General features: G+C 58.4%; 1 protein-coding gene across 1 annotated transcript; it reads right to left on the minus strand.

Moving 5' to 3' along the window:
• Positions 1 to 1039: 1039 nt before the first annotated feature.
• LOC128904950 (1-phosphatidylinositol 4,5-bisphosphate phosphodiesterase gamma-1-like) lies at positions 1040 to 22559 on the minus strand. Its single transcript, XM_054190093.1, has 32 exons — positions 21715 to 22559; positions 15358 to 15507; positions 15155 to 15248; positions 14988 to 15035; positions 14144 to 14228; positions 13931 to 14011; positions 13805 to 13839; positions 12396 to 12468; positions 12182 to 12283; positions 11983 to 12101; positions 11798 to 11883; positions 11488 to 11608; positions 11221 to 11389; positions 10813 to 10932; positions 10491 to 10598; positions 10216 to 10403; positions 9809 to 10009; positions 9550 to 9669; positions 9033 to 9216; positions 7689 to 7766; positions 6590 to 6693; positions 6283 to 6379; positions 5673 to 5739; positions 5055 to 5218; positions 4839 to 4935; positions 4475 to 4699; positions 4030 to 4178; positions 3131 to 3245; positions 2732 to 2893; positions 2436 to 2524; positions 2130 to 2314; positions 1040 to 2052 (listed from the first exon to the last, which is right to left on the minus strand). Exons 1-32 carry the CDS (start codon positions 21932 to 21934, stop codon positions 2001 to 2003), a joined length of 3888 nt encoding a protein of 1295 aa, XP_054046068.1. The 5' UTR covers positions 21935 to 22559; the 3' UTR covers positions 1040 to 2000.
• Positions 22560 to 23700: the final 1141 nt, after the last annotated feature.

Here is a 23700-nt window from a genome sequence, read left to right on the forward strand (position 1 = left end):
GAGGGGAGTAGCCAATGAAAGGGAGAGGGCGGGACGCGCGGCTGCGTCGGCCCGCGCCCTGCTGGCACCCAGCGGGGCGGGAGGGACCCGTGGCCCCACGGCCCGTGCCCTCATGGTCCTGTGTCCCCTGTCCCCATGGTCCTGTGTCCTCTGTCCCCTTGTCCCCACGGTCTGTGTCCTCATAGCCTTCTGTCCCCAATAGCCCTGTGTCCCCAATAGCCCTGTGTCCCCAATAGCCCTGTGTCCCCTTGTCCCCACGGTCCGTGTCCCCATAGCCTTCTGTCCCCATGGCCCTGTGTCCCCAATAGCCCTGTGTCCCCATGGCCCTGTGTCCCCTGTCCCTATAGCCCTCTGTCCCCATGGCCACGTGTCCCCATGGCCCCGTAGCTCCGTGATCGTGTGCCCCCGTGACCATGTGTCCCCATGGGCCTATGTCCCCATGGACCTATCATGTCCTTTGTCTTGTGTCCTGTTGCCCTGTGGCCCCGTGGCCCCCATGGCCCTGTGTCCCCACAGCCCCATGTCCCTGTGACCATGTGCCCCCATAATCATGTGTCCCCGTGGCCCCATGGCCCTGTCTCTTGTGTCCCGTGACCTGTGGCCCTGTGGCCCCATGCCTGTGTGTCCCATGTCGCCATAGTCTCTGCTTTCCCATAGCTGTGTGTCCCCATAGCCCTGTGTCCCATGTCCCCATAGTCCCTGAAACTCCAGAGCCCTGTGTCCTGTGTCCCCATGGCCATTTGTCTCCATGGCCCTATGACCCCTACATCGCCATAGCTGTGTGTCCCCCTGGTCCTGTGCCCTGTGTCCCATGTCCTGCATCCCGTGTCCCCTTCCTGGGTGGCCCTGCCCACCTGCCCACCCGCCTGGGTGTCCCCACCACTGCTGGGACACATGTCATGGGGACAAGGGTGACACACTGCATCCAGGATGACCGAGCCACCACCCTGGGGACATCACCCACCCTGGGGACATTGGCAGTTGGGGGACAGAGCTGGTGGGAGGGGACACCAGGCCACGGCGACGAGGTATAAATATTGGCTAAATAGATTTATTTTCATACAAAGAATACACAGATCCCCCCCGCCCGGATGCCCCAACCCCAGAGGACACCCCGAGATGTCTCCAGCCACTGCCTCCCCAGGCACCACCTCTGTTGGCTTTACCAGCAGGATCTGTCGCCATTCCCAGGGTTTGGTGCCAATGCCGGCGTCACCTCGGGGACATCCCTGTGTCCCTCTCCCGGGGACACCTCGGTGCCCGTGTCTGCCTGATACCTGCTCAGGGCACCCTATCACCGGCCACCCTGCCCCATGGGACACCCCTAGACCTGGTTCCCCGTTCCCTCGTGCCCATGCCAGGGGCATCTCCGGACATTTTGGGGTCCCCCCCTGTGCCCTAATACTGCAGCTGGTACAGAACCCTCCCGCCCCCTGCCGTATTTACACGCTGGATAAAAGAAGAAAATACAGATATTTATAGCGGGGGGGCAAAACGACCCCCTCACCCTCCCCCAGAGTGTCCCCTGTGTCCCCATCCTGGTGCCTCACTGCCAGCCAGCCCTGTCCCCAGGATGGAGGTGGCCGGTCCTGCTCCATCCTGGGCCGTCTGGGCATCTGTGCCTCAGTTTCCCCATCGGTTGTGGGGATCATCGCAGCCCTCCCCCCGCCATGGGGTGGTGGGACACAGAGGATGTGGGGTGAAGAGGAGCCGTGGTGGCCACCCCATGGGGACAGGGTCGCAGCCACCAACCCCAGGGGACATGGGACGAAGCCAGAGGTGCCCGGGATTTACATTGGAGCACCCTACCTCCTGCTTCGCCCCGATGGAGAAATGTCACAGGCAGAGCTACCCGAAGTCCCCTTTTGTCCCCAGATTTGTCACACCTTTATCACCCAGCCCCAGCCGTGGTTGGGTCTGGATCCGGCCACCCCACCTCCCTTTGCAGCGGGAGAGGAGGTGGCTGGGGGGGGGCCATGGTGGGCTCGCACTCAACCAGCTCAGCTGCGTTTGGTGACCATCTGCCGGTCCCTCTTCTTCTTCTCCATCAACCTGGTGGGGAGCAGGGTGATGGCCTTAGGGACCCTCCTGAAAGGGACCTCCTGAAGCCACGGGGAGGGGACACTCACTTGCGGTTGCGGACTTCGGTGAGCTCCATGAGCCGCTCCTGGGCTGCCCGCAGCTCGTCGAGGCGCTGCTGGTAGCGGGAGTCGCAGCCGTTGGTGCGCTCATAGCTGGAGACTTGGCTGGAGAGCTCGCTGGCGCGGTCCCGTAGCTGCTGGATGGACGAGTAGAGGTTCTCCTCATCTTCCTCCTGCTCCAACACAAGAGTATGAGGCTGGTGGGTTGGACAGGACAACCCAGTGTGCCGTTCCTCCTTGCTCCAGCTGGGGAAACCGAGGCACGGAGTTCCCCAAGCCACCTGGGCCACCTGCCTTGGCATTGATGATCTCAATGTGGATGAGGAGGGCGGCAAGCTCCAGGTCCTCGGTGTAGCTGTTCTTCAACGGCACCGACCGGTAGCCTGGAAACACCACCACCACAAGAGCTCAGCCCCATGGCAGGGTCCGAGCTCCTCACCCTGGCCAGATCCCAGAGGAGATGATGATGATCATGATGATGATGATAATTACAGAAGGGTTGGACCAGATGACCTTTACAGGTCCCTTCCAACCGAAAGCATTCTATGATGATGACGATGATGATGATGGTGTAGATGGAAGGACCATACCTGTTTTGAGGCCCTTGACAGGGAAGGTGGCTTGTGCCAAGAAGTTGGGGTCACTGAACATGTCCTCCTCATACACCACGAAGCGGAGGAAGGCGAACTCGGGGTTGTTGATGTCAAAGACAAACTGCTTGAAGAGCCAGACGGGGTTGAAGCCGTTGTCGGCTGGGGGGTGAGGAGAAAGCAAGGAGGGTCAGGGTGGGGCTGGACACCTGGACATCACCTGCGTGGCACCAGCACGGAAGTGGGAGATGCCTGTTCTCTTCATTCCTCCACAAAACCCAGCTCCATCACCCACATGTCCAAAAGGACTCCAGAGGGCACAGTTAGGGCTGTCCCATCATCCCCACCTGTCACCAGGCTCAAGGGCTGGGTGGGAACGTCATCCACGTGAACCCTCACCTACAACGTCCGTCTTGTTCTTGCTGTTGTCATACTCGGAGCCGCACACCTCCACCTCCACGAAGGGGCACACGATACTCCTCCCGTTCTTGGGTAGGTGCCGGGCACCAAGGATCTGCAGGAGGAAGAGGAAGGTGAGGTTTGGCTACATCAGACGAAAAAGGACTCTCCAGGGCAACCCCATGGCTTGGCCATTTTAGAATCATAGAATCACAGAATGGTTTCAGTTGGAGGATACCTTTAATGACCATCTAGTCCAACCCCCTGCCATAAGCAGGGACATCTTCAACTAGACCAGGTTGCTCAGAGCCCCGTCCAACCTGGCCTGGAATATTTCCACAGATGGGGCATCTCCCACCTCTCTGGGCAACCTGGGTCAGTGTCTCACCACCCTCAGCATAAAAAATTTTGGGTGTTTTGGGCTTGCCAAAAGCTTCATGGCCATAATTAGCCACACCACACCTTATTTATGACCTTGGTCTGGATTTGGCTTGATTTTAGCTGTATCGGCCAAATTATTTATAAAACCTTTCCTGGATTCATGCCATGCTCAAGAGTCAGGTGCCTACAAACCAACACGTCCCAGCCCTAACACCAAAATTACCCAAGGGTTGGGTAAGGTGCTTCTGGGTTTGTTTTAGCTGCTTTACCCTCCACCTCGCTCATGCTCAGGCTGGGCTCAGCTCTGTGCAATTGTGGGGTTCTGCCTTGGGAAAAATGATGCCGCAAGCAGAGAAAGACCAACTAACTGAAGAGATCATGTGGTAATGATCTCCATGGAAAAAATATGGGGCTAAAACACGTAAAAACCGACCCCAGTTGACCCAAAACCAAGGAAGAAGGAAGACCCCATCTCGATGGTGACCTCTTAGGTCACCTTGCTGTCCTCTCCCACTTGCCTGCAGCTGCACTGTGATGGGCTCCACAATCTTCAGACTGTTCTTGTCGAAGGGGTCGAACGTCTCATCCCTCATGATGTCAGGCTGCAGGACGTAGCCGCTGCGGCCACCGAGCATGAAGAGCGCCTGGTTCAGCTGCATTGGCTTGTCTGTGGCCATGGGGACAGAGCAGCTGTGAGCCATGGGGCTCAGGGACCCCACAGTCCTGCCCTGGCAAATCCCCTACTAAGAGCCTCCAACCCTGGTTGGAGAAGGGATGCAGCTGGGTTTTGCATGAAGCACCCAAGAACTGCATGGAAATGTCCCCATCAGGATGAGGACAAAGGTTGGAGAGATCATTCAAACCACCTCCAGCAACAGGACTCAGGGCAGAGACACCAGGGATGGGAATTTTGGGGTGACCTGCAGGGATGAGCCCAGCAACCACCCTAGGAGCAGGATTTACCGGGCGTCTGGAAGTTGAGGGCCACAAGCTGGCTACCACAGATCCACATGGGCAACGGGTCATAGTTGGAGGAGTCCAGGCGCTGCCCTTTGGGGTAGATGCGGCTGAGCTGGCGCCGGTTGTACTGCAGGAACTTCTTGCCCTTGCTGCGGTTGGCGTACTTCTCCGCCTTGGTCTCCGGGAAGGAGGACATGTCCCGGTAGCACGCCTTGTCTGTCCCAATCTCTGAAAGCACCAAGGTGGCCATCAGTGGAGGACACAGGGCTCTCCAGTGGCCCATGGGTTGGTCTGCCATGACCATTTCATTACCCCCACCCCATCTTTTCCCATGTTCATCCCATCACCCCCTTTCTCCAGCTCTTACTGTCCTCATCAAATGGCACCGGGCGGCAATACACAACCAGCTCGGAGAGCTCCAGCGCAATCTTCTTCCTTCGCTCCATGATCTTCCCCTCTTGCATCTGCACAAGGGAAAACAGGAGCTGAAAGTCTCCCCACAGCCTCCTCTGGAGATGTTGGGGACCATCCACTGAGGGACGGGACTGTCCACCACCATCCTCTGCACCCTGGTGCCCCTCACCCTGGCGTCGGCGTTCTGCGTGGCCTCTCGGATCTTGGCCACCCACTCGCTGAGTTCCTCCTGCGTGTCTGCGGCCACGTCCAGCGACTGGGCTGCGTGGGACATCTGCTGGGAATGGATGGTGAAGACAAATGGTTTGGAGCTCCTCCCGTCTTTGGAGATAACTATAAGGACATCAGAGGGGGGCTTTACTTGAAGACATTCCCAATGGATGGCTCTGTGGAGCAAACGAAACCTCAGCGGTCCCGCTCCCGGGCCCCCACCAGCCCCCCCTGGCACCCCACCAGCCATTGGGGTCCTCCTCTTGGGAAGGTCCCATTTTTCTAATGAATGGTTTCAGCTTTGCGTGCTGAAATGCATTTTCCTTTCAGCCAGCGGTAAACGTCCTCTGATTCATCTGGACCTCTGAAGTCCTCTGAATTTCCCCCAAAATCAAGCAAATCTCTTTGAACCCAACCCCACATTGCTCCCCAACACGCTGTGCCACGCACGAGCCTAGCTGGCAATTGCATGATGAGTTTGGGGAGCCTCAGCTCATGGCACTGAACTTCAGTGCGGGGTGTGTGCTGTCCCGGTGGGCTCCCGTAGCCACCGCAGGATCATGGTGGTGACACTCACCGACGTGGCAGGACGGCACATCAATGAAGCCCTTCAAGAAGTTCCCCAAGGGGCTGTTTTCCGACGACTGCAAGAGAGGAAGGAAGAAGAGGCGGTGGGGGAGGCATGCGGGGCCGAGCCTGGTGCCCGCTCCATTTGGCAGCCTCCCTCCAGCCCTCCAAATCCTCTAAGTCCAAGCAAAACAGAGAAAAAACACCCTCTTGGTAGGCTCTGCTCCACGGTTGAGCATCCTCCAGCCTCCGGGTTAAGGGTCTGGGCTGGTGTGGGGCCAGGAGCATCCTCCAGCTTCCAGAAAAGAGTCTGAGCTGGAGCAGGGCTGGGAGCATCCCCCAGCCTCTGAATAAGGGTCCAGACTGGAGCAGAACCATGAGCATCCCTCAGCCTCTGGATAAGGGTCTGGAATGACACGGGGCCAGGAGCATCCCCCAGCTTCCAGTGAAGGATCCAAGCTGGAGCAGGACCATGAGCATCCCCCATCCTCTGCATAACGGTCTGGGCTGGAGCTGGGCTGGGAGCATCCCCCAGCCTCTGGATAAGGGTCCAGGCTGGTGCAAGGCTGGGAGCATCTCAGGCAGCCTCGGTCACGGGTGCATGGAGAAAGGTCACTCACGGCCTCATCCTGCTCCTGCGCTTGTGTGCTGACGATCTCCTCCACGTAGTTGGCCGGGAACCACAGTTGCTTCTTGCCCCCATAGTCCCCCCGCCACCTGCAAGGGGTGAGAGGATCAAGGCAAGCGGACCGATTTAGGGGGGGGACAGGGTGTCCATGCTGCATGCAGTGTTGGGGAGTGGTTGGAGAAGGGATAGGGGGACAGAAAAGGAGGCAGTTAAAACCCACTGTAGGATGACCCCTGGGGTGTCCTCATCACCCCCCACCCATGGCGATGCCCACCCGGGGACCATCCAGCCGCCCTCACCAGCCGCCGTCCTGCTTGTCGACGTTGTGGATGATGGCCTGCTTGCAGAATGACAGCTCATCCTCCCGCTGCGCTTTGTAGTCGTAGAGAGCCTTCACCGTGCACTGGGCCACCGGAGAGAGGGACACGTGTCACCACCCAGCGCCAGGGACGCTGGTGGGCAGCGCTGCCTGCTCAGCCCACCTCCTTGAGCCCTCACAGTGGAACGTGGGAGCTCCTGAGAGTCCGACACCCCAAATGATATTCCCAAATTGCCTACACCAGCAGTGAGACATGTCAGAGGGGACAGGAGGGTTGGAGGTGCCTGCAGTCCCGTGGGACCACCACATTCAGCGCAAAGGGGGATCCTTTTCTGGCTCCCCCAGTGTTTTCTCCTGGTGCACTGAAAGGGTTAATCCCCCAATATTACCACACTCCCAGGAAAAAACCCTTTGGTTTAAGCTTTCTGGTCTCTGGTCTTAGCCTGAGAGTTGTTTTGCTGCAAAGGGACCTTTAAGACACAGCAGTGCTGGACCATGGGACTGTAGGATCACAGGGAAGAAACCTCGGGGCTCCAGTTCAGCCTCCTCCAGGGTCTGCTCTGAGACCAGCCTGGTCCCACAAACCTCTGAGAATGGAGACTGGGTCACTCCAATACCATCCCGGTCCTGAAAACCTCTGAGAATGGAGACTGGGTCAGCTCCGAGATGAGCCAAGTCCCAAAATCCTCTGAGGATGGAGACTCCACCACCTGGGAACTGACCCCATGCCTTCTCTTTCAGAGTTCCCCGATGCAAAGGGACCCAAGGAGGTTTCCTCACTGTTGGGGCAAACTTGTGCCAGGTCCTTGCTCTAGGCTGGGCTTTCTCCAGACCTCACCCACCATGCTGTTACGATACTGTTGGTGGAACTCGAACTGCCCCCAGTGATGGGGTGGTGGAAAAGGTCCAACCAACTGCATCATCACTCAAGGGTCAGAAAAATGCAGCAAAACATCACCACTTCTTAGGTCGGTGGTGGGAGATGTGGGTCTGGGGGAACACTGCCCAGGACCCCCAGCGCTAGAGCCACCATGTCCCACCACCCTTCACCTCCCAGGGACACCAGCTCAGATCCTTACCCTGGCCATCGGCATCTTGTTGGCCTCTACATAGAAGTGGGGGGTCCGCACCTCATACAGGGCTCCATAGTCTAGCTCCTGCAAGGAGAAATACCTGAGTGGGTCACCTGGATGCAAGAAGGGGCTACAAGGGGATGTGGTGGGATCTGGGCCACCATGTGTGATCATGATGATCTTGAGAGGGACCTAATATCCCTTTCCAACTCATTGGAAGGGAATTGCAGTGGAGTTGTAACTGTGGGCAATGGCTGCAGAACAAGCTCAGCTGATTCTGGTTGGGCTTCACCCAAGAGGTTAGAATCATAGAATCATAGAATTGCTGAGGTTGGAAGGGACCTTTGAGATCATCGAGTCCAACCTTTAACCTACCCTGACAAAAGCCACTTCTAAACCATGTCCCTAAGTGCCCCATCTACCCTTTTTTTAAACACCTCCAGGGATGGTGAATCCACCACCTCCCTGGGCAGCCTATTCCAATGTTTAATAACCCTTTCAGTGAAAAAATGTTTCCTAATATCCAATCTAAACCTCCCCTGACATAACGTGAACCCGTTTCCTCTTGTCCTATCACTTGTCACCAGGGAGAAGAGGTCAGCCCCCATCTCTCTACAACCACCTTTCAGGTAGTTGTACAGGGTGATGAGGTCTCCCCTCAGCCTCCTCTTCTCCAAGCTAAACATGCCCAGCTCCCTCAGTCGTTCGTCATAAGGTTTGTCCTCCAGACCCCTCACCAGCTTTGTAGCCCTTCTCTGGACACCCTCCAACACCTCAATGTCCCTCTTGTAGCGAGGGGCCCAAAACTGAACACAGTACTCGAGGTGGGGCCTCACCAGTGCTGAGTACAGGGGGATGATCACTTCCCTAGTCCGGCTCACCACACTATTCCTGATACAGGCTAGGATGCTGTTGGCCTTCTTGGCCACCTGGCCACACTGCTGGCTCATATTCAGCCGGCTGTCCACCAACACCCCCAGGTCCTTTTCTGCCGGGCTGCTTTCGAGCCACTCTGCCCCAATCCTGTAGCGCTGCATGGGGTTGTTGTGACCCAAGTGCAGGACCCGGCACTCGGCCTTGTTGAACCTCATACCATTGGTCTCAGCCCATCGGTCCAGCCTGTCCAGATCCCCCTGCAGAGCCAACCTACCCTCAAGCAGATCAACACGCCCGCCCAGTTTAGTGTCATCTGCAAACTTACTGAGGGTGCATTCGATCCCTTCATCCAGATCATTGATAAAGATATTAAAGAGAAGGTTGGAGAAGACCTTCCCACCATGGTGGAGCTGCAGACAGGAATGGGTTGCCCATGGCGCAGAGCCCCTGTCCCCCACCACCAGGAGCACTCACGGTGGTGCCCATCTTCTCCAGGGTCTCCTCATTGATGGGGTAGCGCAGCTTCATCTTGCGGTAAAGCGGGTGCTTCTCATAGTAGCTGACGAGGTCCACGAGGCTCTCGAACTCGGCTGAGCTGCCCAGCATGAAGAGCCGACCTTCCTGCTGGATGCGGCAGTGTTTGATCTTCCCCTCTGCCCTGGGACCAAGAGAGCCGGTGGGGGGATATGTCAGGGGTGGCCAGGGCCTGAGTCCACGATGGGGACAGGCAGGAGGCGATGCTCTGCCCTAGCAGGGATGCCACCAGGGCGATCACGTGGAGGATGTGGCTTTCCCATCATCACAGCTGGGGTTTCCCCCCTGTGACAGCATCATGTGTCCCACCGTGTCACCCTGCTGACCCAGAGCAAGCCATTGCCACCCAGCATGGAGTCACAACAGACATAAGCCAGGCAGTTCCCAGCTTGGCAGGCAACATGGGCAACTTGGCCAAGCCCAGCCAGCCTCAGGGTGCCGGGGTGGCCACACTCACCGGAAGGAGATGGCGTAGGAGTTGGGTTCACTGCGCTTGCGCACCAGGAAGGCTCCATCCCGTGGGACCCGCATCAGCATGTGCTCGGCCTGTAGGCGCGTCAAGCTGGCATGGTACCACCTGGCCGGGCAGAGAACAGAGACGGTGGGATGGCGCTGGAATCCCTGTGCCCCAGGAGGCACTCAAGACCTGGCACCAGGGATGGAGGAGGCTGGTGGACCCAGGGGACCAAGGGGATGGGGATGGGGACCATCCTCACTCTTTGCTCTCGTGGGCGTTGGGTTGGGGGACGGGGTCGGTGAGGCGCATCTCAAACTCGTTGCAGCGGAGTGGCACCTCGCGGTAGTGGCAGATAAGGCTGTAGAGGCTGTCGAAGACCAGGTTGTCCGTCAGGTAGAACTTGGTGGCACCGGCCTCCTGCCGCGAGTGGATCCGACAGTGCTGCACCCGGCTGGACCTCCTGCCGTGGTGGTGGGGAGAAGGGAGGAGTGAGTCAATTCAGGTTCACATTCCCACCATCTCATGTTCAGGTGTCCACGTGCCAAGCAAAAAAGTAGCTTTTCCCCCCCAGAATGCCATTCCAGCCACCAAACTATGGATTAGCTGGTGGAAGGCCCAGACTGGGTTGGGGAAAGTGGGATCCTGCCTCCCCCACAGGGCTCCTACCAGAAGGAGAGGGTGTAGTCGCCCACGAAGGTCTCACTCTCGCGCACCAGGAAGGTGCCATCCTTGCCACCCGTCTCAGTACAGTACTCATGCAGCAGCTTCTCAGCAATCTGCCGTCCATCGCGGCCACCTCCCAGCTTCCCGTGGAACCACTTCTCCGTGAAGTGCAGCTCGTTGTTGTTGAACTCCTGCAAGTTCACCCCAAAATGGAAGAGATGCCCTGGGGTTAGCATTTCCCCCCACCCCGCCATGCACACATTCTGCTCTGCACGCACCTCCTTCTGCTCCACCTCCTCCTCATCCTCGTTGAACTGGTAGCGGGACGTCTCCTCCGAGTAGTAGATCTTGTTGCTCGTCAGGACAAAATAATGGGGGCTCCAGGTCTAGGAGGGAAGAAGAGCATCACCAAGGTGGGCAGGATGGTGGCATGGAGGGATGGGACTTTGAGACTTCTGTTTCTGCCCCTGCCCCATCTCCCCATGGCATTGCAATGGTCTAGGAGAGCCCATGCCCCATGCCCAACCCAAACCACGACACTCATCCCCATCCGACAGACTCTGCTTGGACTCTGTCTGTCATCAGCAGGGAGATCCTTACGTGGTCGATGGGATCTTCGAGGTAGAGGATGCCATTCTTGATGGAGTTGCTGATGTCGTTCTCTGAGTAACTGGCAGTGGAGACCTCCTCGTACAGGTTCCCTTCAACCAGTTTCTTGTGCTGGGAACAGCACAGGTGGGGGAGCTCAGCAGTGGGTATGGCATCCCCATCATGCTAAGCTCCCAGTCCTCAGGCCATGCCTGGGCTCCTACAGGTCCCCCTCCACCACCCCTTGTTTCCCTTGACAGCCTCTTGCAGTAGGACATCTCTCTGATGTCCTACTGCATGTGCACGGAGAGATATTGCTCTTGAGACCCAAGATTTGGGATAATCGCCATCCCTCCCAGCCCAACATGGTCCTTGTCCCTCCCAAAAAAGAGGGGCTTTGGGATGATGCCCACCCCACACCTTGATTAGGATCTTCTTCTTGAGCTGGGTGGGTGAGGGCAGCTCATCGGCATTGATGTCCACTGGCTTGGTGAGTAGCATGTCCCCAAAGACCTTCTTGAAGTGGGAGGCCATGTTCCTCTGCTGGACGATGCTGCAGTGGTCTTCAATGGAGAGGATGATGGGGAACCTGGAGGAAGCAGGTGGGAATGGTGGCTTGGGGAGAAGGCAAAGGAGCAGTTGCCTGCCTGGCCCAGAACTGGGGTGTTGTTGGCGGCTGGGGCTTACTCGGAGGTGACGAATGCGTGCTCCTTAATGGTGTGCAGCACATCCAGGAACTTGATCTTGGAGGTGAGTGTGTGGCCATGGTAGATGATAGGGAGATCGTCTGGGCCATCCCAACAGTCCACTGAGAGGGGAGACACCTTGGTTAACACATGCTGGTCACTGACTGCGTGTTGTTTTCAAGCCCCCAAAGGACATGGAAGATCCCCCCACCCCAGTACCATGGGATGGGTACATGGGATGGTCATCTAATGTAACACAGGATGCTGGAGGGGGTGCTCAGCATCTCTGCGTGGTGCTGGGGGGGACTCACGCTCGATGCAGCGGCAGCCCATGCGCAGGCAGCGGGCGTACGCCTCCAGGGAGGACTCGCTAGAGAACTGGTCCCCTGTCAGGTACCTGCAGAGAACGAGAAGGACCATCAGCAGCCAATGCTGCCCCGGCTGGCATGACGGGATGCTCAGGGAGGTCCCTGAGGAGACCCCACCCTGTCCTTACGTGTTGTGGGAAGAGGAGATCCAGTACTGGGACAGGGGGTGGTTCATCTCCTCAGGCACCACGCGCTCATACTTGGCATCCATCACCATGTTCTCCTTGGAGAAGAGGTACGTGAGGAACTAGGGGATGAAGCAGAGAGGTCAGAGCCTGCCAGGGCTGGGTAGACACCCCTGGGCGGGTGCCATGTGGGGCCACCCACCTCATCCAGCTGGAAGGAGGGGTCTGCCGCCTCACTGGAGCCTTCCTTGAGGTAGGTGCACATGTAGTCCCGCACCATGCCCACGTCACTGGCCCAGGGTTCCTGGGGTGCAAACACGGCTGCTGTTACAGGGGGAACTGGACTGGGGCATCCCATGGGAGTCCCCAAGGTTGAGGCTGAGAGCGACGCTGCAGGGGTCTCTAAGGGCACCCACCTTCTGGTCGTGCAGCAGGAACTTCTGGAAGTCGTAGAGGGAGACTTGGCACAGCTCGGGGCGGTCCACATTCCTGGGGCATGGAAGGGCCGTCAGCAAGGACCAGGAGGAAGAGTTGGGGTAGACCCCATGGGGGAGTCAGGGCCACCAACGTCCGCCTGCAGCTCGGCCCCTTGAAGCCCCTCACTGTGGCAGCTGGCAAGGGGCTTAGGGAAAGCACAGGCCATGGGGGTGCAAGGGGCACCTTGAGCTGTTGGGCGCTGCTAGAGCAAACACTCCCAGTGTCACCCTATGAGTTGGGAGAGGCGGGCACAAAGCCAGAGCATGCAGCGTTGCCCGAGGGTACGGGGATGAAGGCAGGGCGACATGTCCATGCATCTGTGGCACCCATCCCTACTGACATCCCTGCTGCCTTTCCCACTCACATCCCTGCTCCTGTCCCCACTCACATCCCTGCTTCCATCCCTGGTCACATCCCTGCTTCCATCCCTGGTCACATCCCTGCTCTCATCCTCACTCCCATCTCCACCGCCATCTGTTCATACTTGCTTCCATCCCCACTCCCATTCCCTCTCCCATCCCCTCTCCCATCCCCACTCCCATCTCCACTGCGATCCTTACTCATCCCTGCTCCCATCCTTGCTCACATCTCTGCTCACATCCCTACTGCCAACCTCACTGCCATCCTCCCTCCCATCCTGGCTGCCATCCCTGCTCCCATCTCAGTTCCCATCCTTGCTCCAATCCCTGGATCCATGCTTGCTCCTATCCCTCTTCACACCCCACTTCACATCCCTGCTCCCATCCTGCCTCCCATGCCTTCTCCCACGCCCTCTCATATTCCTGCTCATCCCTATTCCCATCCCCCCTCCCATCCTTGCTCCCATCACAGTTCCCATCCCCATTCCAATCCCTTCTCCCATCCTTTCTCCCATCCCTCTTCACACATTCCTTCACATTCCTGCTCCCATCGCCACTCCCATCTCCTCTCCCATCCTCACTCCCACTTCCACTGCCATCCCCACTCATCCCTGCTTCCACTCCTGCTCCCATCCCCATTCCCCTCCCTGCTCCCATCACCACTCCCATTTCCACTGCTATCCCCACTCATCCCTGCTTCCATTCCTGCTCCCATCCCCACTCCCGTCCCCTCTCCCATCCCTGCTCCCATCCCAGATCCCATCTCCACCGCTCGGATCACCCTTGCCATCCCCACCATCCCTGTCGCCCCAACCCTGCCCCAGGCTCAGCGTAACCAATGCTGGGAGATGCTCCGGGACAATGTGCTCCACCCAGACCCTCTGCTCTCCCCAGGCTCTGCCCCACAGCCCAGCTGCATTGCCCACCCAATGGATTCAACCCTCGGAGGCTTGTCCGGGATGGGAGCCGGGGGGCTCCCAGGTACTCACCGCAGGGGGAAGGAGAGCTCCAGCTGCTCGATGACCTGCAAAGCAAAGGAGGGGACCAGGCTTAGCTGGCCAGGGACATACCTCACCGGGCAGGGGATGCTCAGGAGGACAAGCCGTGGTTCTTACCGACTTCTGTGCATCAAACATCAGGTTTTTGTAGAACTGGATGAAGTGGGAGAAAGTCATCTCGTTCCTGGCTTCCACCTCCTGCCGGAGACGGTGATGCATGAGAGTGGGGCCACCCAACCCGAGCCAGCGACACCAGGGCTGGCTCCAGCCTGGCTGTGGGGGCTCAAAGACCTTCTCCTTGCATAGCTGGGTTGCGCAAGGGGTCCTTACCACAAGCTTGTCCCGTAGGAACCTCATGTTGGGGACGCGGTAGTTCACCTGGGGAAGCATGGCCTTCAGGTCCTTCACCGTGATACTGTGGGAGGGCGAGCCAGCATCAGGACACCCACCAGTCCCCGCAGAGGATGGATAAACCCCAGATAGGTCTCAGCTCCTGACACCAAAGGTCCCACCCCAAATCCTGGTGCGAGTGTGGTTTCTGGTGTGTGGGGCTTCCACCCGACTGGGCTGTGCATCCCCACAGTGGCACAGGACCCCTAATTACAATGGGGTCTGGAGGAAGTGTGAAGGGAGCACGTCTGGGAACCAACCGTGTGTTCTAAACCATTATCCCATCTGGAGATGATGCCCATCCCCATAATCATGGTTGCCCAGAGAAGCTGTGGATGCCCCAGGGCTGGGGCATCTAGTCCAACACCCTGCACCCCAGCAGAGTGTTGGACTAGATGATCTTTAAGGTCCCTTACAACCTAAACCATTCTGCGATTCTATGATTGAAGTCCAAATTCACTTGATCTGGGTTTTTTTTGTGTCCTGGGGAGATGTTTATGGGCTGCATTAATAGTCCAGCCCCTACTGGTGCTGGTGGAAACGCAGCAGCAGGCATGTGGGCATCAAGGTCCCCCTGGTCCCTATAGCAGCGAGGAGGGGACCTGCACTAGACTCTGATTTTCAGTGCCTTCATGCACCCCAAATAACCTGGTACTACCTTGTCCCCTAAATTCTGCTCCCGGCCTGGCTCAGCCTCCAGATTTGGGATGCAACTGGGTGGATACGGCCCTGTCCAGCTGAATCTACCACCAACTTCCCAGCATGGAACCATGCCAGCACTCACCTGCCTTCCCGTGACCGGTCCATCCCATCGAACTGTTTCCGCAGCCACCTGGTAAGGAAGGGATGGACAGACGGCGCTCAGTCCCAAGGGGCACCAAATCCAGGGGGTTTTGTCCCCCAGACCCCCAGACAGGGACTGGGAAATGGGACCTTCTGGTCCTTCCTCACCTCTCAATCTGCAGCGGGGTCTGGGCTTTCTGGGTGTCCGCCACCAGCCAGTTGAGGCCCATTATCCACAGGTTGATGTCCTCCTCGCAGAAAGCTGGAGGAGGAAGAGGAGGGTGGTGAGGTTGGGATGGGGGAGATGGGGTGCTGGGGAGGGGGTGAGAGCCTAAGGGCGGCCAGGGGGAGAGGGGAGGGAGCCCACGCACCTGCCACGCTGAGTGTCCGCAGCCTGAAGTCCATCCCATAGAGGATGATGAAGCACATGGTGAAGTCAAGCTTGCGAGCGTCCTCAGGGTAGCGCTCGAAGTCCCGCGAGTTCTTTCCCAGGCGGATCTCCTTGATCTCCCGAATGTCGACTGTGGGGAGAGAGGGACACGGGACTGTTCCGAGCCACACGCGTGCTGCCATGGACCCACGCGTGTGGCTCGGGGAGGCTGCAAGAGGTGGGACTGCTGGGAGACCATGTGCTGTCTGGGGAGCCTTGTCCCCAGGATGGGGTGTCCCCATGGCACTGCCCATGAGTACGTTATGAACTTGTGGGTGCTGTGGCCCATGTGTCCTCTAGGGAGAGACGTCCTCGCTGCCCTCCAGTGACGTGTCTGCCAGTGTGATGGCACCATGGGTATTGCATGTCCTTCAGGGAACCACGTCCCCAGAATGGGGCATCCCTGTGGCACTGCCCGTTGGTGCACGATGGCATCGTAGGTGCCATGGCCATGTGTCCCCCAAGAATCCATGTCCCCAGGACAGGGTGTCCCTGCAGCACTCCTGCAGCTGTGTTACAGCACCACAGGTGCCATGCCATGTGTCCTCCAGGAAGCCATGTCCCCAGGATAGGGTGTTCCTGTAGCGCTGTTGCAGCTGTGCGACCGCACCATGGGTGCCATGGCCATGTGTCGTCCAGGGAACTGTGTCCCCAGGATGGGATGTTCCTGTAGCAGCTGTGCAACAGCACCGTGGATGCCATGGCCATGTGTCCTCCAGGGAGCTGTGTCGCCAGGCCAAGGTGTCCCTGCAACACTGCTGCAGCTGTGTCACAGCACCATGGGTGCTGGGTCCCTGCGTCTTCCAGGGAGCCACATCCCCAGGACGGGATGTCCCTGCAGCACTTCCCCCACATGTGCGATGGCACCCCACTGCTGTGTGTTCTCCAGGGTCTCATGTCCCCAGGATGTGGCGTCCCCACAGCGCTGCCCACTGGTTTCTCTTCTCTGTGGGTGCCACGTGTCCTCCAGGCTCAGCCTTCCCCATCCCGACATCTCCAGCCACCTCTCCCCTGCCTTCTCCTCCCCAAGACGGACCCGCTGCGGGGCAGGCTGAGCTCATCATTTAATTGAAGATGTCTGCCCAAAGGTGGCAATTTGAGTCCTGGCAGCCCGGACTGCAGGGCGTTTCTTTCCTGCTCTCTCATCTCGCTATATAAAGCTCAGCCGGCGGCAGGAGGGCTGGGTTTCCGGACCGCGGTCTTCCTCAACTGCTACGCCGCTGGGCGAGATTTTCAACCCCTGGTTTAGCGAGCGGACACATCCCGCCGGGAGCAGAAACATAATGTGATGATATTAGCAATAACACTCAAAGTTGTTCTCAATACCACGAGCCATCATCCCTGGGCAGCTTTGCCCTCCGGAGCTGAGCCGCCAGCACCGGAAAGGCCTTTGTGTGGCCGAGGGCGGCTGGACCACCACGCCGGGGTATTGTCCTGCTGAGGAAATGGGTCATTTCCCGGAGAATTTCCAGCCCGGCTGTGTTTCCGATGCGGCGGTGGGGAAGGGTGCAGACATACCGGTGCCTGGACAGAAACCCTCAGCCTAAACCAAAGGGGATAAATAAAAGCCGAGCGTGGGGAGGAATAAGGGACGGGGAAGAAATCAGGCTGATTAAGCAAGGAAAGAGGTGCAGAATAGTTTTTCTTGGCGGAAAAGCACCAGAAAACACTGGAGGCTTTATCCAGCCTTCCCTCGCTGGATGACCGCAAGCCAAATTTCATGGATCAGGGTGAGATTTTAGCACACATGATACACAGGAGGTCTGTACCCCTGCATGTGCTTTGTTTTGGGACTAGAGCTCAAGAAATGAAACACCGTTGCTGTCTCTGTGCAGGCCTCATGGCTCAGAGCAAATCCACTTTGATACAAACAGGCAGGTATTTGGGGGGAAAAACAAGTTTACAGGTTAAAAACTAGCTGTTCATCCCCAAACCTGCCCATTTGCAGGGCACCGGAGAGAGGTGAGAAGCCAGCGGCTACCGAAGCTCTGCCAACAAGTCACAACACAGACATTCCCCCAACCCAGCAGTGCCGGTATCCGGCCTCGGACCTGACCTCTGGGTGCTGCCAATAATCATAGACTCATCAAATAATTTGAGTTGGAAGGGACCTTTAAAGGCCATCTAGTCCAACCCCCCTGCCATGGGTAGGGACAACTTCCACCAGACCACGTTGCTCAAAGCCCCGTCCAACCTGGCCTGGGGTGTTTCCAGGGATGGGGCATCTCCCACCTCTCTGGGCAACATGGGCCAGGGGATCACCACCCTCACAGCCAAGAATTTCTTCCCAATATCTCATCTAAATCTCCCCTCTTTCAGTGTAAAACCACTCCCCCTTGTCCCATGGCTCCCCTCCCTGCTCCAGAGTCCCTCCCCAGCTTTCCCGGAGCCCCTTGAGGGCCTGGAAGGGGCTGGAAGGTCTCCCCGGAGCCTTCTCTTCTCCAGGCTGAACCCCCCCGGCTCTCTCAGCCTGTCCTCCCAGCAGAGGGGCTCCAGCCCTCCCGGCATCTCCGGGTCCTCCTCCGGCCCCGCTCCAACAGCTCTGTGTCCTCCTGATGTCCCCAGAGCTGGAGGCAGCACTGCAGGGGGGTCTCCCCAGAGCAGCGCAGAGGGGCAGAATCCCCCCCTCGCCCCCCTGCCCACACTGCTGGGGATGCAGCCTGGGATGCGGGGGGTTTCTGGGCTGTCAGCGCACGTTGCCCCTGCTCATGTCCCATTTTTCACCCATCAGCACCCCCAGGTCCGTCTCCACAGGGCAAATAGCCCAGCCCCATGAAAAGCCAGGGGGAAGAGGGAGCGGCGCGGGGCTACACAATGCAACGCGGATGGCGGCTTCCTGGAAACCACATCTGCAGCGGATTTGCAGCGATCATGTCAGAACTATGTCTCCAAACTCCTCCCTGCATTGTCTCAGGGGTCCCGGGCGATTAAAACACTCTGGAAGTCGGTTCCAGCTGCGAAAATCCCTTTTCTCTTCTAATGCAAAACGAGCAGCGTGGGGCAAAGAAGATTTCAAATGGTGGGAAGATGATGTAGGGCCAGGTTCTGCCCGATGGCTTTTAGGGATGCTGAGAGCCTGGGAGTTTTCTTAATGCATTAGGAGACAAGCAAAACAAAGCGGCTGGAGGGAATGGTTGTACTGGGAAATCCCACTGGCCTGCGCGGAGCTATGGTGGCCTGAGCCATGTTCCCTCGTGTTCGCCTCGGTCGCCCCTTCTTGCAGGACATGCGGCAGCTCAGACCCACCTGTCCAGGGGAAACTGGGCGACCGCAACCCCCAGGGCTCCCCGTGGTGTTGTGAAGCTGATTTAAAACCTGAAATAAAAAAGATTTCCTCCTGGTCCAGCGGCGTTAAACCCCGTCTGGATTTTCTCCTCCCCAGGGGGTCCTATTTCTAATTATTGGGAGTTAGTGAGGCCGAAGGTGTGATCCCAATTACCCGTCACCGTGGCAAACCTGGTTGCAAACCACCCCATGAAATGCTCTCAGGTTTGCCAGGCTGCCTTCACTCTTATTTCTTTTAATTCCTTGCAAAGATCCCTTTTGGGCTGTTTTCCGCTAGATTTCATCCTTGCGCTGGAGACCGGGATCTGTCGAGGGCAATGGGCTGGAAACCCTCCGGGATGAGGCTAATTCTGGAGGCGATGCTACCGGCGACCCCATCGACGTGGACACGCGTCCATCGGCTGCTTAATGAAGTGTGTAATTAGCCGCATGGCGTGGGGCGTCTCGGGGAGAGCCAGGATGCGTGTCCTGGCCCTGCCAGGACGTAACAGAGACATCAGCACTGTCGGCCGTCCCCGTTAATCCCTCTGCAAGTGGGAGGTTGAAGGTTGAAGGGGGGATTTAAAATGGCCTGGGCAGGCGTGAGGTCGGGCGCGGGGTGGGAGCGAGACCTGAGGGATGAAAAGGAGATCCTGGCGCTTCCATAAAATCACAGTGAGTGGGAGAACGTGCGAGCACAGAGCAGGGCTGGACCAAGGCGTGAAGATGCTCCAGCCCGACACCGAGAGCGGGATTGCTCCCACCCAGGGCTGGGGGAAGCAGGTGGTGGGGTTGGATGGCAGGATTGTACCGTTTCTGGAGGGATTTTCATATTTTTTTCCCCCTTTTGGGTGACCTCAGAGGATGCCCACTCATTCCCATTGGGGGGTTTTGGGCCGCTGCATGGGAGAAGGTGGATCCCAAGGCACCGGTGGGGAAACTGAGGCAGGGAGTGACCGAGATCCTGACCCAGTGGCATGCGGTGGCCCCCAAAAAAGACCAAGGCACCGGAAAAGCGTTATTTCTGTAAGTACAGAATGACCTCTTCCCTATGAGGACCAAAGTCACGTCTTCAAAAATGGGTGGCCTTCCTCCCCTTACCCATTCCTCCTCCTCCTCCTCCTCCCACAATCCTGCTCCCATGCCCAGCAGGTCCGGACAAGCACGTATCCTGCTCGTGCCAATGCTCTTCTCTGCTTGCCACCTCCCAAAGCCTCGCCGTGGCCGGCAGCCTGGCTCAGGGTCGGCCCCTCCGAGCGGGAGCTGAACCTTCCCGGGGATTTTGCTCCATCTTGTGCAAAATTAGCGATGGGTGGTGATTTTGGGGTGGGTAATTGGGTGATTATTAAGGACACCCCCTGAGCTCTCCTAGGGAAAAGGCACTTGTCTCCTCCCAAACCTCCAAGGTGGGCTTTGCCATCATCCCGGCGAGATGATACCCCCAAACTGGGTTCCTCCCTGTATGGGGCTGTGGGATGAGGTGATGGTATGGCTCTGTGTCACCCCAACCCTGTCTTTTCATCCATTGGCTCTTTTTAGCTCAATTTAAGAGAAGGTGCAAGTCTCAAGGTAATGAGCAACCCACCAAAGCATGGGACCCCACCAATGGACCCACCAAAAGCCTACTAGCCACCAGTAAAGCCACATGGAAGGGTGATTTTTATGGATGCTCCAGTGGGATCATCTCCTGTGACGGATCCCAGTGCCACCAGTCCACACCATTCCAGGGCCCATCCAAACTTTGTATTGATGTCATTATTGCACGTGGGGTGGAGCCCAGATGGCCAAGTCCTCTCTGGGCTCCATGGGGCCACCACCACACTCCACCCCATGATGGCCTGGCAACCTAAGCACCCCATTTTTGGGGTTAAAAGCACTGTGAGCTGGCAAGGTGGTGGCTGGCTCCTTTAATTCCTTGCCGGGGGGTACAAAACCCCAGGGACGAAATGGCAGCAGCTTGAGCCCCATGGCAAGTTATGGGCCAGGTGAGCCGTGATGGAGGAGGCCAGGGTTGCTCAGCCCAGCAGCTCCTGCCTTTCTGTCTCTGGGCATCCTACGATGGCCAAGCACCCCACCACAGTAGGGCATCCCACCATGGTAGGTCACCCCACCATGGTAGATCATCCCCCCATGGCTGGACATCCAACCATGGCAGGGCATCCCAGTACACCCACTACATCCCACCATGGCCAGAGACCCCACTGTGGTCAGGCATCCAAATATGGCCAGGATCCCACCGTGGCCAGGCACTCTACCATGGCCGAGAATCCCACCATGGAGAGACATCCTACTGCAGCCAGGCACTCTGCTGTGGCTGGGCACCCCACCGTGGCCCAGCACCCCACTATTTCCAGGCACCCCACCACAGCCAGGACCCTAACACAACCAGGCAGTGCATCATGGCCAGGCATCTCACCAAGGCTGGGCATCCCACCAAGGCCGGGCATCCCACCATGGCTGGGCACCCCACTGCAGCCAGGCACCCCATTATGTGCAGGCACCCCACTGCAGTGGGCACCCTACCACAGCCAGCCACCCACCCCACTGTGGCCGGGCATGCCACTGTCACGCACCCCATCATGGCTGGGTATGTCATGGCCAGGCACCCCACTGCAGCTGGACACCCTACCGTGGCCAGGCACCCCACAACAGGTCACTCCACCATGGTATGGCATACCACCACAGCCAGGTACCCTCCCATGGCCAGGCACCCCACCATAGTAGGACATGCCACCATGGCCAGGCACCTCACTACAGCTGACATCCCACCACAGCAGGGCACCACATCACGGCTGGGAACCCCACAACCAGTCACCCCACCACAATAGGACACCCCACCACGGCCAGGCACCTCACAACCAGTCACCCCACCACAGTAGGACACCCCACCATGGCAAGGCACCCCACAATCAGTCACCTCACCATGGTAGAACATGCCACCATGGCCAAGCACCCCACACCCAGGCACCCCACCATGGTTGGGCACCCCACTGGCACGTCCCCAGCCCAGGGCACTGCTGCTACCGATACTCACTGTCCCCCTCCACCTTCTCGGGCGTCCGGCTCCAGATGATCTGCCGGGTCTCCAACTTCACCTGGAAGGTCCTTCGCTCTGGCCTCTGTGACTTCTTCTGATAGAACAAGGTAAGGACGGTGCCCATCTCCAGGCAGCGGAGGATCCTGCCCATGTCCCCTGCCTCCATCCTGCCGTCCTCCAGAAAGCCATTGACACTGTTGAGCCTGGCCACGGACATCTTCACTGCGTGGCCATAGCCCGGCGGAGCCGCAGAGCCGGGGTTGTCTCATGCAGGAGAAGACGAACCAAATAGTCGAAACCTCCCAGGGGATTTTCTCTGCTCGCCCCGGGCGTGGGTTTCCTCTACAGCCGACGTCCCCTCTGCCGCACCACGGCCACGGCACGGAGCCGGGCTTGGCGACAGCAGGGAGGAAAAGGGTGGGCTGGAGGTACCGTGACCTTCTCGCCGAGGCTGAATCCGGCCCCAGCGTTGGCATCCAGCGGCGGTGGGAGAAGACGGGCAGCACCAACAGCGACGGCCTTGCGGTTCAGAGCCGGGGGGGAGAAAAACCATCCGGCCACCGCAGGATGGCGGGGGCACCTTTGCGGGCGAAGAGGGTGGCGTGGGGAGAAAACCCAGCCCAAAAAAAAAAAAAAAAAAAAAAAAAAAGGCAAAAAAGCAAAGTCACCCCAAAATTGACGGTGTCCGCGTTGAGGTGGCGGATTCCTCCCCACCCCGGCCTCCGGGCCAAGCGGGGCTGGGGTTGGGAGAGGGGTGCGGAGAGGGGGTGCCGAGGGGTGCTCGGCCAGCCCGGGGCGCAGCGGGGTCCCCGGCGGGGCGGGATGCGGGATGCGGGGTTGGGGCGGTGGGTGGTGGGTGGGTGGGTAGGGAGGAGGAGGAGGAAGGAGGGGGCTCCCGCCGGCCGCCCCGCCGCCCCTCTCCTCCGCTCCTTAATTTCGGGCTGATGAAATGGACGCCCAGAGGAAACTGCAATCACACATGGCCGGAAAGAGATCAGAAAGGAATTTAAAAAAAAAAAAAAAAAAAAAAAAAAAGCAGGATCTTGGAGAAAGGAAAATCCGAGCGGGGGGGAAAAAGACGGCTGAGGGTGACATCTAGAGGAACTCAAGATGGGGACCGGCTTTGTGGGGGTGCCCCCAGGTCCTGCCACCGGCTGGGGGGCACCCTGAGACAGGGATGGCGTTGCCTGAGTGGAAATATTTAGCAAAAAAGGGTTAAAGATAAGGAAAGCGGCTGCTGTGGCTTGAGCTGTCCCTGCTGTGACGCTGTTTTGGGCCCCATGGGTGACCGGGGACCGGAGTCACTGCTGTTATGAGTTTTGTCCTGCCTCAAATATAAGGGAAGAAAAGGGCTGGGGACTGCAGTGGGGGGAAAGAAACAGTTGGAGAAAGGGGGGAAGGCAGTTGGGGAGAGGGCTTGGTGGCACAGCCCCTGTTTTGTCCCTTTGATGGGTGCTAGATGGGCAAAGACCCACCAGTGCTATGGGGGCAGGTGCTTTGCATAGGGATTTGGGGAGGCAGGCATGTGAGGTGGGACCAGGGGTGCAGGGGGTGAGCAGGGCCTTCCTCCCCAGCCCCAGGCTTAGGGGATTTAGACCAGGAGGGGATACTGCGGTGCTGGGGCTCTGAGATTCCTGGAGCATATTGGAGGTACCGGTGACAAAGGTTCAGGCATCTGTGGGTGCCAGTGATGGAGGCTCAGGCACTTGAGGATCCAGGTGATGGAGGCTCAGGCACCTGGGGAGGCCTGTGATGAAGGTTCAGGCATCCAGAGATGCCAGTGATGGAGGCTCAAGCACCTGAGGATCCTGGTGATGGAGGCTCAGGCACCCTGGGATGCTGGGGATAGAGGGTCAGACACCTGGGGGTCCTGGTGATGGAGGCTCATGCACCCAGGGCTCCTGGTGATGGAGGCTCAGGCACCTGGGTGTGCAGGTGATGGAGGCTTAGGAGCCCAGAGGTCCTGGTGTTGGTGGTTCAGGC

This window comes from Rissa tridactyla, chromosome 2, assembly GCF_028500815.1.
Source record: "Rissa tridactyla isolate bRisTri1 chromosome 2, bRisTri1.patW.cur.20221130, whole genome shotgun sequence".
Classification (NCBI taxonomy): domain Eukaryota; kingdom Metazoa; phylum Chordata; class Aves; order Charadriiformes; family Laridae; genus Rissa; species Rissa tridactyla.